We start from the raw sequence: 16153 nt of genomic DNA, 5'->3' as shown, positions 1-16153 counted from the left end.
TTTATTCCAATGGGTCAATTTGTAGTGGATGTATCCTAGGGCCCCACCAGGTAGGGGCATGGTGGGAAAAGCAAAAAGCAGATGTAGTCATTGAGTCTGAACTAGGTATGGAAGGATAAGCAGGATTTCCACAGGTGTGTAGGAGCTGGGGTAGGGAGATGGGTACAGGGTATACTAAGGAGATGCACAAAAAACTGTCGAGCATTTTCAGGGGGAAAAATCGACTATGCTGGTGGTACAAGGTATATATGAAAGCTGTGAAGGGAAGGCGAGTAGATTTATTTTATTCTCTAGGCAATACTGAACCATTAAAGGTTTTTAATTGTGAGATAACATTAGGTGGTTTAGATTTCAGAAAAGTCACTTTATATAAACTGAATTAGTTGGTATGAGCAGTAAACATTGGTCAGCAACTCCAATGCATACAGTGGCTGGACAAGATATGTAAGTACTTGAAACACTTAGTGTAAGACAAAAGGGTGTAGAGGGCGAATGTCTAGTCTAAAGAGGACAACTACCACTCTGGGTAATTTTTCCAACTCAGATCCTGGGCTTAATGCTGTCAGTTCATCTCATTTTCAAAATAATCAGTAGAAATAAAAATTTCTGTCTTTCAGTTTTTAAATTTGGCAACTGATACGAAGTTTGAAGATACATTGTGGTGGTCTAACAAAACACCGGTTGGATTTTGCCTATGAACTGCATTTGTAGCACCTGCACTAAAGGTATTGAGACCAAATGTGACACTTTTAAGTTATCTCTCGAGATGAGAGGTAACTGGAGTAGTAGTTATGGGACTGTCTGGGAGGGGATAGGTAGAATAAGTTCAGCGAGAATGAACAAATCTTAGGGACAGATTTGATATGGAAAATAAAGTGAAAATAAAGCATAGATTAAGAGGGGGGAAAAGTGTTTGTTTTTTGAGGAGTTTTTAGAGACATGGTGTGGAGTATACTGGCATAGTCACCTATAGAGATGACCACTAGGTAGCTGAAAATGAAGACCTAGAGATCAGGAGAACTGCTGAGGCTACACTATGAGATTTAGGAGTCATCTGTATACAGATGGCATTTGTAAGCTATGGGGATAGTTGAGATCCCCAAGAGAGAAAGTGTAGAATATTATGAGGGTCAAAGACACAGTCTTGCTGAGCTTAGGGGACTGGAGAGCTATTGGTGGTGTAAGGAGGAAGACAAGCCTGTGGGGGGAAAAATAAAGGCTTAGGACATAGAACGACCAGAACCAGAGTTATACATCATGGAGGCCCAGGAAGAGAAAACTTTGATGTAGGAAGAGGTAATTAGCAATTTTAAATAATGCCAAGAACTCAAAATGGCAAGGGTCTGGAAATAGGCTAACAGATGTGATAGAAGTCATTTGGTGCCTTATAGGAAAACAGTGGGGGACAGAATAAATTACAGTGTCTCTTGCGAGAAGTTTGAGAAATGAAGGAGTGAGATGGCATCGTTACTTGAAGTCAGGGTCAATTTTTTTTTAATTGAGGAGGAAACTGAATATGTATGTGAAGGAGAAGGAAAAACAAAGAGTGAGAAGGTGGAAGATTCCAGTTGGCTGCCATAACCAAATACCACGGGTTGGGTGGCTTAAAAAACAGAAATTTATTTTCTCACAGTTCTGAAAGCTGGGAAACCTAACATTAAGTGTCAGCCCAGTCAGTTTTTGGTGGGGGCTCTCTTCCTGATTTGCAGGTAGTCACCTCATTGCACCCTTACATGACTGAGAGAGCGAGTGAGCTCTCTGGTGTTTCCTTTTACAAGAACACTAATCCTATCATATCAGAACTGTGCCCTTATTACCTCATTTAATCTTACTGCTTTTTATATGCCCTATCTCCAGATATAGTCATACTGGGGGATAAGGCTTTAGCATATGAATTTTTTGGGTACTATTTAGTCCACAGCATAAAAGAAAGAGAAGATGATTGATATAACAAAATTCTAGAGGAGATACAAAAAAAAAAATAATAGGATGATGAACAATGGTTAATGACATTAACACTACTCTCTATAGCAAAAGAGGCAAGTTTGTAATCAAAGTACTGAAATATTTTTAAACAGGACAGACATTTTGGGATTTTGCATTAAATGGCCTTGCTCTTCTTTGAAATGCTGCATTCTCTACCTCTGTGGTCTGCTGTTATCCATCTTTCAGAATTATCTGATTGTTACTTTATATAGTTTGAAATTTTTAGTTGTAATCAGTAGGAAAGGTTGTTATGGAAGGCACTTGCTCTATCTTAACTAGAACCATAGCCTCTCTATAATTTGTAATACTTTATTCAATCTTTTCCACTAGATTGAATGCTTATTGAGGGTAATACCTGAGAATAGTGTCACTATATATCAACACATCCAGTTCAGGATCCAGCACACAATATTTGGTATGTGGTTTAAATCCAATAGAACACGTTTACTCGGGTTTAATAGTTTCGGTATTATTTTTATTAAAGCAGAGGATCATTTCTGCTTTAAAGCTTGTGTAGCTTTCCAACCCTTGATGGGAGTCATCATCATATTTAGATAATACTTTGTGTCTTTTTTTATGGCTAACAAATATTCTTTTAGTTTTAATTTGGATTCCTGCTTTGTTTTGCAGTGCTGAAACATTTTTGTTGGAGAAATGTCTTCAAAGACAGAAAAGGATAAAGAGAGGCTGGTTCAAGCTGCCAAAACATTCTTTCTTTACATTCAAGATTTTGCTTCCTTCACAAACACACTCACCGAATTGTTTAATAGCTGTATGAATTCTAAGATCATCACGATGGCTGTGAAAGAAGATAGTTACGTTAAGGAAGTCTTTGAACAAATGGTCAGAATTTTTAGGGAGATGCAATCTGTAGTGAAGGCCAAGGATGACAACGTGCAAAAGAATCCTTTATTTTCCAAGGTTGCAACAGTGATGGGCACTGAGAAGAGTACGGATGATGCAAAGGAGTTGCAGCCGTCATATAGACCAAAGGTAGCACAAGGCAATATACCATTCATTGTCTCTCTGATAAGTAGTGGTAACATCGTTGCGAATTTGGAATCTGCTCTTTCACTCTTGCTGATGCATCCCATCATGAGTCTTCAATTAAGTGACTTCTATAGCCAAGACACCAAAGGGCAATCAGATGCTACCACATCTGAGCAAAGCCCAAGTGCAGGTCCATCCACAACCACTACAGTAGACATTGTGAAAAAGTTGCAGAATGCACTAAGAATGGCGAATGCTAGGAATACCATTGAGTCAGCCGCAGTGCAGTTGGAGCAAATTGTTAAAAATATGAGACCAACCTTAGAGATCCTCCAAAAGGCCATACAGACGATGGAAATGAGTGCTTATGGGGTTAAGAAAGTCAATGACAAGTAGAAGTGCAACAGAAGTGCTAATTTCCGGCAGAAAATGAGTTCAAAATCCTGTGAGTTTTCATACCACATTTTTAGATCTTTGATGCCAGACATGTGGTCTATTGGGACATTGGTGCAAAGAGTAGTCACTTGGCAAACAATTTACTTCAAGTTTGCTTTAGTCAAATAAAAATAATAAAAAAGCCCACTTGAAATGGTATTACTAAAAACAATTTATTGGTAAAAAAATCAATGTAATATTACAGTTGAGGATGTTTCTAAACATTTTACATCATCTTAAAGAATGATCTAAATAACCTTAAACTAATTTTCACTCTTAGTAATTCTACTCCTAGTTACTATAGTGCAAAGTCCAGGTAAACGTAAACATTATCAATAGATAATCTGGCAGAAATGATGTTCAGAATTAGGAAGCATATAAAGTAACCCTCTGCATTTTTGTCACTCATATACCAATTTCTATATACCTCAGGGCCTAATCAATATTTTTTATGAGAAGTAATAGAATTTTATTACATGAATAACATTAGAGTATATGATTTGTTTTCATTGGTCACCTACTGAGATCTTATGATTAGCCTATATTAGAGGCTGAAAATTGGAGGTGATCTAATCTTCCACAATGAAATTACCATGACACTAGTCTGAGATGTGCTTGTAGCGGGGAAGAAAAGTTAGATAAGTCCATTTATCTACCATAAAGTCTTTGGCTCTCATGCGTTATAAATGAATGTATGCTCTCAAGATTGCCCTATTTCACTTGACAACTAACAGGAACTTTGTTGAGAATAAGAAAAGCAATTATTAACTCTAGTTATTTGTTGGAATTTTCTTTTTGAGGGAAAATGCTTAAGTTATTTTCTTTACTTAAACATTTCCTCATTTAAAATGTAAACCTTATTTTCTCCTTTAAAAAGAAAATGTCTTTGTACTCTGTTAAAAAAAAAAAAAAGCCTGGCTGGTGTGGCTCAGTGGTTGAGTATCAACCTATGAACCTGGAGGTCAGGGTTGGATTCCTGGTCAGGGCACATGCCCAGGTTGCGAGCTTGATCTCCAGTGTGGGGCATCCAGGAGGCAGCCAATCAGTGATTCTCCCTCATCATTGTTGTTTCTCTCTCTCCCTCTCTGAAATCAATAAAAATATATTTTTAAAAAGAGGCTGAATCATGAGAAACTGAAAGGGAAAGAAATTGCCTGCGAGCTTTTGATGAAGAGGAAAGAAGAAGGTATTCTATGTACTTTTTAGCCTTCTATGCAGTCATTCCACCAAGATAACCTCCTTACTTACGGCTACTTGAAAAGTTGCACTTTTGTTAGCCCAGCCAAGAAAGTTGCACTTTTGTCAGCTCCAAAGCCAAGGCTGTCATTGTAATTACCACTGTAATCTTAACTAAGGCATTCTTTCCTTGCTCCCTAACAATAAGACCATCACAATATCCAGTGGTGAGGGTAAAGGGGATTTTGACTATTTCCAGGGTTTAGAGGGCTTGGAAAAAGCATGCATTTTAATACATGAATTCTGCATTTTGTCTCAGCTCCAAAGCTGAAACCTCATTCATTTGCAATAGATATCCGTTAATTGGTGTCTTATATTGAGGAAAATCTTGAGCTGATCCATTTGCTATTCTCCCCTCAAAAATACACATATATAAATGGGAGTAAGGAGGTGCTGCTCTCACTTTGCTGCTTTTTTGGAACCTGTCTGTGTCCTGGGTTTCATTCCCTCCTCTTGGTTGTAGTTTGTGTCTCAGAATGTTTCAACAGCTGGGGGGATCCACGTGGAAATGAATGGGACTACTGAATAAAAATAAGGGAGTATCCTTATATTCATCATAACTTCTCCAATTGCTTGAAATAAAAAGTTTAATTCAAATTATTTAAGTGAAAATACAGTTTATTGATTTATATAATGAAAAGCCTACAGTATGCAATTTCAGGAACAGTTGGAGCTTGGGTCTTGTTCGCTCTCATCTGGACTCAGTTTTTTTTCATTTCTTACTCTTCCTTTACTGTGTTAGCTCCATTCTCAGGGAGGTATTAATCTCCACTCAAAAAAAAAAAAAAAAAAAAGGGCCCATCCAATTCCCAAAGCCAAAGAAGTGTCCCAAACTTATCTCATAAACTTTGATTGTGCCATTTTCTACTCCAGCACGATCTCTGTGTCCAGGGAGAAGAAACATACTGAGTTACAGGCCCACTCATAGGCAGTGGGCTGAGTCAGCTCTGCATTAGCTGATGGGGGTGGAGGACACAGAGTTATTCTGCAAGGATATACAGGGTGCCTTAACTGGAATAAAGCCAAAGGGTTCAGGAAAAGCAAAATGACAAAGTTCCTTTATACTCCACTTTTTAAAAAAATATATTTTATTGATTTTTACAGAGAGGAAGGGAGAGAAGTAGAGAGTTAGAAACATCGATGAGAGAGAAACATCGATCAGCTGCCTCCTGCACACTCCCTACTAGGTATGTGCCTGCAACCAAGGTACATGCCCTTGACCGGAATCGAACCTGGGACCCTTGAGTCTGCAGGCTGACGCTCTATCCACTGAGCCAAACCGGTTAGGGCTATATTCCACTTTTTAAAGAGATGGTGACAATGGTCAAAAAGGAGAGAGCAGCAATAACTACAGGAGCAGGGATGCACTTTTTGCTGGAAGCTGTAAAAACAAACAAAAGAGAGATATTTTAGGTAAAAAAATTACCTAATTTCTTCTTTGATTCATTTTTTAACTTAGAAAATTTATAATAAAAGTATTCAAAGTTAGCTACTTTGAAAAAAGTATTCTCAGATATTTATAATTAACAGGACTCAGCTTATATATTTTGCAGATGATGAAAGAGGCACCAAGAGGTTAAGAGATTTATTTCAAGTTACCAAGCTGGTTGGTGGTAGAGATCTCCTGGTTTTCCATCTTTATTATTATTATCAGCATCCCATCATCCCATCTTAATTATCATCTTCATCACCATTATGAAAGCTAACATTGATTAAGTAATTTACTCTGTGTTAGAATCTGTTTTAAGTACTTTCTATAAATAAACAATCCTCACAACAATCCTTTGAGGTAGTCATTTGCGTTATCCTCATATTTTGGTGAGTACAACTGTGACACAGAAATGTGAAGACCCCAAATGTGGTGGACTGCAGCTGGGAGCACAAGCTAAGCTAGCCAGTTGCTAGACTGAACTGTGCTTTAATATGGAGAGGAGACTCTGGGCAGTGCCCTTAATTCTCACCCTGCTGCAGACAAGACTGAACTTTTCCCAAGGTCGGGTGGAGGGATATTGGAAACCCAGGGGTTTAATTTTGTGGAAATAAAGATCATTCATCCTCCCATGCCAGTCTCAGGAAATACCTTTCATTGTGACATCGCAAGAACTCTACTTCCACTGGTAACAGATAGGGACAAATGGGGAGCCCCACCAATAACCCTTCGTTTCTATTCTTACTGTAAATATTACTGAAGCACACATTTGCTCCGTTGAACTACTATCCCACTTCCATATCTACAATAATTTCCTGGAGTTTTTCCGTTGTGTTTGTTGCTATCAACATTTCCTCTAGGCAAGCAATGCCTCCATTTTATAAATGAAGGGACAGGCTCAGACTTTGTCATTTACATATCTACTAACATATGCCCAGTTTTACTGGCTCAGAAGCCTATTTTCTTTTTAAAAAATATTTTTATTGATTTCAGAGAGGAAGAGAGACAGAGAGAGATCCAAACATCAATGATGAGAATCATTGATTGGCTGCCTCCTGCACGCCCCCTACTGGGGACTGAGCCCACAACCTGGGCATGTACCCTTGGCCAAAATTGAACTTGAGACCCTTCAGTCCATAGGCCGATGCTCTATCCACGGAGCAAAACCAGCTAGGGCCAGAAGTCTATTTTCTTTCCACGCCATGTGCTCTCTTAGATTCATTCAATTACATGCTCATTCTTTCATCCAATTGTCTGAGATAGACATTCTACTTCAAGGTGAATGTGATGCCAAAATAGGTAAAACTAATTTGAGAAAATTAAAACCCAGAGTAAAAGAAAGCAGGAAACAGGAAGTTAATAAAATAAAATAAAATAAATAATAATAATAATGATAATGGTAATAGTAGTGAAAAAATTTTGAGTACTTAGATGTATCAGATACTATTCTGAGTGTATTTACTCCTCAGAATCAAATAAGGTGGGTTTTATTTAAAAAATTATTTCTATTTTACCTGTAAAGAAACAGGCACAGACTAAACCATTTGCCCATGTTTTCACTGCTAGCAACTACAATTGACTATATTTTTTTCTAGAAACGTGCTTAAGAATTTTGATTATGTTAAACATTTTAACAAATAAATCTCTCTCCTTTGTGAATTCAGTGATACAGAACAGAGTATGTATTTGTGTGTCTACAGATTTTTGGCACAGATTATTTTGCTGAAGAAGCAACATTTAAGGGCAAATAGCTAACATACACTAGCCTGCCAAATACTTTGAGTCTTTCCATGGGCCTGAAAACATCTGTTTCTATAGTAACCAGTATAGGCCATGTGAGGAGAGAAGAATTAGAAGGGAAAGCTATTAGTTTAGAATGTCTTAAACAATTTTTCTTTTGCAAATTCACTCCCTAATTATATTATGCTACTAATTTGACCCCTCAACTCTCTGAAAGCAACAGATTCATGGGAACTCTTTGAACTAGAGAACTGCAGTTGCAAGTTAACAGAACCAATTTTGCATTACATTGAAGGGCTGGAATACTGTTTAATCTATTGTCTCTTCATTGGGAGAATTACAGTGTCCTGGCTGGCTAGTTTTAAATGTGTTCATGTTGGCTTTCAAATATCATATCTTCCAAGTTAAGAGGGAACTATAGAGGAAGCATAAGTTATTGGCTCATAGGGACTTTTGGGGACATTGAATAGCTTATGGCTCTGCTAGTAAAAAAAAAATGAAAAGTACAAGAAACAGTCTCCTGAGATGATTCCAGTTTTATGAGGAATTGGATGTAAGTAATCCAGAACACCATTGGTGAGGTCTCTAAGCTGAGGTGAATCACACAGTCTAGGTGAGTGGGAGAACTTAAGTGGGCAATAGCAATTACCTAGAAAATCAGGAAGCAGAACATGTCACCCCCAAATATGCCTCTTTGGCATAATGATTATTTTGAGTTGAAGGCAATCAAGGCCAGCAGATTCAGGAAAAGCTTTTTACCTCCCCCTTAACTGCCTAAAAGAATTTAGAGGGTCCTGCAGAGGAAGAGAGCTACTACCAGAGATAACCTTTTATATCAGATTTATCTGAATGGCAGGGAAAACACTGGCTTACTCTTCTCATCTGCCTATGAATTGTCTTCCTCCTTTTTGAAGCCCAGAGCCTCATTCTTTTCCTTAGCTCAAGAACATTATAAACTTCAATTGCCTAACTACCTTGGAGACTTATATTTTTATGGAGCTCCTGTATGTATAAAGTTATTATTTTTCCTGTTAATCTGTCTTTTCATTATGGTGGGAGGGGTTGGGTCTCAGCCAAGAATCTAGAAGGGGAGAGGGAAAATTATTTTTCTTCTCCTACAGCACATTGATCTCAGTCCATCCCAGCGAAAGACTCCCAGACCAGAAAACACATCACTTCCCTCCTCCCATTGGTCATGTATGGATCAATCCAATACTGCTCTAGGATGTTGGGGTAAATAGAGTATTATTTATCAATTGACATAAATGACTTTAAGAAAATTCTCAGATATAGCTTACTCATTAAGAAAAATACACTGCAGTTAATAGCTGAAAGTATTCTGAAGCTAATCAAACTTCCCCCCCTTTTTTTAGTAGAGCTAGGTGGGGGACTTTAAGATTTTGTCTAAAGATTTTGTTTCCTAACGTGGCTGCCATTTCCAGGATGAAACCACTAGGGGGCAGCAGGAAACTTTGTGACCTTTTTATATGAGGGGAGAAAGGAGGAAAGGGGAAGGGGGTGGAGGTGGGGGGGACATAGAAAGAAGAGACAGAGAGAAGGATGGAGGAAAGAGAGAGAACAACTCTGATCACCAGCTAGGCCTAATATATTCAACATTGTTGTTTGCATTCCAAGTGTATACAGTTTTTTTTGTCTTCAACTAAAGTGATTATGCTAATTAGCACAATGGCAGGTGAGGTTTAGGTAAGGTGGAACCGAGGATGGAGCAGTCTTCTCTGCACACAAAAGTACAAAGTAACATACCCGATGTTTAAATAATGGTTGTAGCTGCTCACTGCAGAAAGCTATTCATTCGCTCTGGGGAAAGCGAGGAAGACTTCCTAGTAAAGGACTATAGGGAACTTGAAGTAGAAATGGGGATTTTTGGTGAGAGATATAAACAAGTGGAAGAATATACCATGTTCATGGATTGGTAGAATTAGCATCATTAATATGTTCACACTACCCAAGGTAATCTATAGGTTCAATGCAATCTCTTTTAAAATACCAACAGCATATTTCACAGATCTAGAACAAATACTCCAAAAATTTATATGGAACAAAAAAAGACCTTGAATATTCATGAAAATCTTGAGAAAGGGGAACAAAGTTGAAGAAATCACAAACCAGATATCAAGTTATACTACAAAGCCACTGTAATCAAAACTGCCTGGTACTGGCACAAGAACAGACACATAGATCAATGGAACAGAACAGAGACCCCAGAAATTGACCCAAGCCATTATGCTCAATTAATATTTGACAAAGGAGGCAAAAACATACAGTGGAGTCAAGACAGTCTCTTCAATAAATGGTGTTGGTATAACTGGACATGTACATGCAAAAAAAAATCAACAAAATGAAAAGGGAGCCCACTGTATGGGAGAACATATTTGCCAATGATACATCTGTTAAGGGTTTAATTTCCAAAATATATAAAGAATTCGTGCAACTTAACAAAGGAGGAAACCAATTTAATAAAAAAAAAGAAACTGGCAAAGGACCTAAATAGACACTTCTCCAAAGTGGACATACAGATGGCCAAAAGACATATGAAAAATTGCTCAACATCATTAATCATCAGAGAGATGCAAATTAAAATGACAATGAAGTATCACCTCACACCTTCCAGAATGGCTACCATCAACAAATCAACAAATGACAAGTGCTGGCAAAGATGTGGAGTAAAGGGAACCCTAGTACACTGCTGGTGGGAATGCAGACTGGTGCAACCACTGTGAAAAACAGTATTGAAGTTCCTCAAAAAATTAAAAAAGGAACTGCCTTTTGACCCAGCAATCCTACTTCTGGGAATATATCTTAAGAATCTAGGAACACCCATCAGAAAGAATATATGCACCCCTATGTTCATAGCAGTACAATATATAGTAGTTAAGATCTGGAAACAGTCTAAATGCTCATCAGTAGATGAGTGGATAAAACAGTTGTGGTACATTTACATTATGGAATACTATGCAGCTGTAAAAAGAAGGAACTCTTGCCCTTTGAGACAGCATGAAGGGACTTGGAGAATATTATGCTAAGTGAAATAAGCTAGTCAGAGAAAGACAAGTATCACAGGATGTCATTCATATGTAGACTATAATGAACAAAGTAAACTGATGAATGAAATAGATCCAGAGACATGGAAACATGGAACAGACTGATAAATCTCTGAGGGAATACAGGGGTGCAGGGGTGGGCGGGTGGGGAGTGGGGAGAGATTCACCAAAGAACTTACATGCATATATGCATAACCCATGGACATAGACAATAGTGTGGTGAAGGTCTGGGGATGGGGTGAGGGTGGGTTGAAGGCGGGTTCTTGGGGAGGAAAAGGGGACATTTGTAATACTTTCAACAATAAAGACACATTTTTTAAAAAAGAGAGTAAACAACTGCATATATGGATAAGAACATTCCCCTTCCCCCTAAATCAAATGGAACACAGCGTTTGCTACAGAACTATTACTCTGTGAATTGACTATGGCTGGCAACATACAAAGATAAAATGGAATCAGCCATGTGTTTTTCTAAAAAAGAGCTTAATATTTTTTTTGGTATTGTGGTATCTCTAATTTCTCCTGCTTTACTTCATTTTCCCCAATATCATCAGAGCTCTTGCTAAAGTATTGATCTAAATGATGCTCCCTCCATTCCATAAAAACTTCTAGTGACTTCTCATTACCTACATACAGCATGTAGTTCAAAAGTCCTGGGCATGGAATACACGAGTTTTTATAGTTGGTCCCCCTCAGAACTCTCCTGATCCACTCACTCTCCTACTCTCTTTCTATTCCCAATCCTTTTCTAGGTCCTGCACATCCTACATTGCAGCTGTCCAGAATTTTGGAGATTCCCTGAAGTCACTAGGCTGTTTTAAATCTCTGTGATTTAGTATGTACTGTTTTGTGCTTGAAATGACTCTTCCTTTCTTCTCTCACTGAAAAACTCCCATTCCCCATGGTCCTCTACTATGAAGTCTTCCTCACGTTCCCCAGAGAGAATGATAGCTTCCTACAGTGAGCAGCTACAGCCATTGCTTGAACATTGGGTGTGTAACTTTGTACTTTTGCGTGTAGATATTTGTTCATATTTTCATTTCTCATTGAACTTAAAATCTTCCTAGCAGAGCAGTTCTGCTTTATTCCTTTTATATTGCCTGGGGCCCCCTAGGCCAGTTCCTGGAACGTAGCAGGCACTTAATAGATAAGAGTGGATGAATGAGTCATACCTCCTGCTTTACTTGTAGCACTCCTTATTTATGAAATGATCATAACAAGAAAGTGAGTTTGAGGGAGAAGGAAAAGATGCTATATTTTATGAACTATCTTTTCCAGTAGAGGTTTACTCTCCCATCTAGAATGCCCCCCTATCTTAGTGTCATTGCAGAAATATATTTTCCTAGTGGTAGTTAAGGAGAAAGAAGAGGGGAGAAACCAATAAATCAGACATTTCCCCCGCCTCTAATCTGTCAGTTCCACCATTATAGAAGGCCGATTTCTCTGTTCTTGGCCTTTAAAAGAATCATAGCCTGTGATCCTGATAAGAGTGAATTCAATTTAGATCAATAATAATACCTTTTAGCAGCTGACAGTTATATGTGCTCAGATTTCCAGTTGACCTCAATTGCAACCAATTTCCTCTTGGGTGGTAGCTCATATTTACAACTTCAAACAACTCATAGGGAGGGACCAGAACCTCTTCCCTGAGAGAGAAGTCTTGTACAGGTGCTCCCAGGCAGGTAAGTATGGTAAATAGAGTTTGGTTCCCAGACTCCTGTGCCTCTTTTCTTAGGAGGGAGGTGGGCAGGAATTGGCCAAATCGAAGGGTGGCACCTATGGAGGCTTTCAAGTAGAAATCGGTCACATGATGCACCTGGTAGCACAGAGAGTCATTCTTCATGACAAGCCCTTTCCTCAGCAGCTGGATTGCTGAGGTCAGGTAGTAATGTAGGTATTTGAAATGGAATGAATGTTTATACTGCCATGGAGACCTGGCAGCACTGGCCATGGCTCTAGTGAAGTCAGAGCGAACATTGTTGTTCAATGTGTACACCAAGATGGCCACAGCATGTGTGATCGTCATGTTCTTAGGGAGAACTTTAGCTCGGTTCAGCCAGGTTAAATGGGCATTATTCCAGATCTTGTAATAATTTGTCTGGGCTTCTACTTCTTTTGCGACATAATCCCCTTGACTTAGCTCCTTCATGACCTGTTGGCTGCAGCCTTGGTATTGATCGTCAAAGGAATCTGGTGCCAAGTCAAAGTTGATTTTAATTGCAGCCTATAAGAAAAGAAAAATCTTGATTATAATTTTTCCAATCAGATGATGAATCTGATAGCAGATTTTCTGTACTCTATAAGACCGTCTTCTCAAAACCAGTATTTGCTGAAGTTTCACTTGTAATCATTACACTGCTCCAGTCCTTCCTGTGTCAGTGACCTGTGTTAGAGATTGAATTTGTTTTGATACATATCACTGAAAGCTCGAAAATGCGCATCTCCCCACGGAGGAAGTGATCTTTGTTTCACCAAAATCATGGTATTTTTTTATTTTTGCACATTGGGTATGTTGAAGAAAACAATAACTTTAAAGTTTAGTTTTACTTTCTATTTCATCTACTGACTCCCTTCACATTTCTTCGTGGGTGTTTTAAGAACTATCTCTTCTTATAAATACCTAAAAGCTATATTAAGCCTTTGAAATTTATTTAATAAAAGACTTAAGTGATGAATAAAGTTGGGTCCTCCAGGGGATTCCCAGTAATAACAGCCCTCTCCCCTATTCAGGCTCTGAAAAAAATTGAGAAAAAAAGAGAGCAAATCCGAAAGGCTAAAATATCATTTTCATTTATGAATCATGTCATGTTGGGGCTCACATCTTTAGATCTGATGGCAAGTGGACTTGTTAGAAATGAACCCCAGAATGAGGCAGACTTGCCCACTCAACTGTAGGTAGTGCTGGATTGCAGCCTACCCGGGTATGATTCCTTTTACGGAGAAACACAGAGCTCTTGGCCTTTGCCATCAGGCTAGCTCCCCAAAGGAAGAAAAGCAGAGTCAAACTCAGCATACCCAATTTTCCTTCCTTATATTACCAATCAAGTAAATTTTCCCACCTCCCGTAGTGGAGTGAGGAGAGTGGACAGTGGTCGGGAGTGTGCCTAGGAAAGTCACTCCTATTGGAAATCGGGAGTGGGAAAAACACATTTTCTAATGGGGCAACCAATTGAATATTACTTATTGATACCTAGTGCATATTAAACTAAGATTATAGTTTGAACACAACTTCACCGAGTGCCATTAGCCCATCACGTAGAGCCATATTTCAATGATCTAAATCCCAAGATCTTTCCTGCTTGACAAAGGAATGATGCTTTTCTAATGAACTGTACTCATTAAGGAATATAATAAGAGATACAACTCCATCCAGTCAATATCAAAGATTTGTGGCTGAAACTAAAAATAACATACCATTTGGTATTTTTACTGTTATGTATGTTAATTCATCTAGTTGTTATAAATTAGAAAAAAATTTTAAGACTGCTTAAATAATTTCAAACAATAACTATGTATAGCAACTTTACAAGTAAATCTAGAGAATCTATTTAAGCCAAAACAACAATAACAAATCAATAATATCACATTTTGTCAAATCCTTGTTATGGTAAACTCTAAAACTTTATTATATTACTAGATGTCAAATATGTAGTCTGTTATTTTTTAATATTAGGTTTTTTTCCCTTAGGTGGAAGTTTAAATTATAATACTTCTTTTGAGTTGATCCATATGATACAGTCAAAAGCCACATAGACTTGGTTAATTTTGCATTATTTGTCCTATAGAAGCAGTTTTACTTAAGTTTTGTGGACAACCCAGAAAATAATGCCATACCTCTAGCATCCATGTCAGGTTTATAAACTAAAGAATTTCACAATTTCAAATAATTGTTTTCCACACTCTTCGCCAGCAAAACTTACAGTGTCTGAATGAAACCAGATCCCACAATGCCTAAAGGTCATTGAGAGGTCACCAGGAGAACGCTCTATTGGAGCATTAATCAGACAGAGACCACCTCCTCAATTGTGCCCGACCTGGGAACTCACCGTGGGTCTCTGCAGGCCAGCAAACAGCAGCAGGAGAGGAAGCTGCGCTCGGAGGAGCCAGATTCCTGTCGCAGGAGCTGTAGTTATTGGGAGTAAAATCTTCCTGCATCTGTTGGTCAAGGGACAGCATTTGTTTGAGTTAAATGTACTTCTTCCATCTTGTAGCTTCATTCTGAAACGAGTTCTCCCAATTTTTCCTTTGGGCTTTTCTATGTGAGTCTCAGCAAGAACCTTCCTTGCTAATGTTTATGCCAAGACTTCTGTTGACCACTACCAACTAGCAGTTTTTATGAGGGAAGAGATCAACTCCAACTTTGTGTTGCAAAACTGAAATATCTGACTAAACACGGAGTTCTAAAGTAATTGGGAGTTTCCGATGGGAAAAACACACCCCACAACAGCAACCCCAAAACCAACCCTTGTCTGAACTGTATGCAGAGGAATTCGAAAGGAATGTTGAAGGTCAGGCTCTGCAACTCAACCTCAACTTGCTAGTGAGGCAGAAGGCACACACCGTACAGTGTTTGGGGCCAAGTGTTATAATCCTGAGCCCCGGGCTTTCACTGGGAGTGATATGATTGGCTCGTGCAGGTGGTTGGGAAGATGCCACCTCAAGATGGGCCCCATCTGGTGCTGCTGATAGGCCCTGCCCAGAGGGGGCTGTCAGAAAGCAGTGAACCTTTTAGTGTTCCTGTCCCAAAGAGGGCTGTCTTTACTGTTTTTCCACGACACCTTTGAACTCTTCAAATCAGAAATTATACTTGTTGGGGTCATAGGTCTTCCTATCAGGGAAGGCATCAGATCCCCCATCCATACTACTTCAGTCTGTAGTGAATCCTGACGACTGTCAGAAGACAGCCTCGGAACAGCTGACACCAATCCAAAGCAGGCTCCAGTGCTAAGTTAACCCAGCAGTGGTATTCCAATAAACAGTCTCTCCTACGCATTTCCCTTTCGGTTTGAACATCCTTCCTCTATTCCCAATCTTTCTTTTTCCTGCAAATCTTTTCCATTCACACTCCCTGATTCATTATTTTACTGCAAAGGGAAACTGAATCCTGTTCTTGGAAATTCTGGTATTTCTTAAAGCACCTTTAATTTATTTATTTATTGATTTTAGAGAAAGAGAGAGAGGGAGAGAGAGAGAAAAACATCGATTTGTTGTTCCACTTATTTATGCATTCATGGGTTGATTCTTGTATGTGCCCTGACCAGGATCGAACCTGCAA

The 16153-nt window shown here is 38.7% G+C and overlaps 2 protein-coding genes across 2 annotated transcripts; one reads left to right on the top strand and one right to left on the bottom strand.

Annotated features, from left to right (window-relative positions):
- The first annotated feature begins 621 nt into the window (after positions 1–621).
- CUNH12orf60 (chromosome unknown C12orf60 homolog) lies at positions 622–4217 on the top strand. Its single transcript, XM_070410648.1, has 2 exons — positions 622–725; positions 2617–4217. The coding sequence occupies exon 2, from the start codon at positions 2641–2643 to the stop codon at positions 3370–3372; it is 732 nt and encodes a 243-aa protein (XP_070266749.1). The 5' UTR covers positions 622–725; positions 2617–2640; the 3' UTR covers positions 3373–4217.
- Positions 4218–5717: 1500 nt separating this feature from the next.
- On the bottom strand, positions 5718–15396 carry ART4 (ADP-ribosyltransferase 4 (inactive) (Dombrock blood group)). Its single transcript, XM_070410647.1, has 3 exons — positions 14925–15396; positions 12397–13102; positions 5718–6028 (listed from the first exon to the last, which is right to left on the bottom strand). Exons 1-3 carry the CDS (start codon positions 15093–15095, stop codon positions 5937–5939), a joined length of 969 nt encoding a protein of 322 aa, XP_070266748.1. The 5' UTR covers positions 15096–15396; the 3' UTR covers positions 5718–5936.
- Positions 15397–16153: the final 757 nt, after the last annotated feature.

Source organism: Myotis yumanensis, unplaced genomic scaffold (assembly GCF_028538775.1).
Source record: "Myotis yumanensis isolate MYYU_CA2020_CCGP unplaced genomic scaffold, mMyoYum1.0.hap1 SCAF_3, whole genome shotgun sequence".
Taxonomy (NCBI): domain Eukaryota; kingdom Metazoa; phylum Chordata; class Mammalia; order Chiroptera; family Vespertilionidae; genus Myotis; species Myotis yumanensis.
Note: the sequence above shows the minus strand (reverse complement) of the source record. Positions and strands in the feature narration are given on the sequence as shown.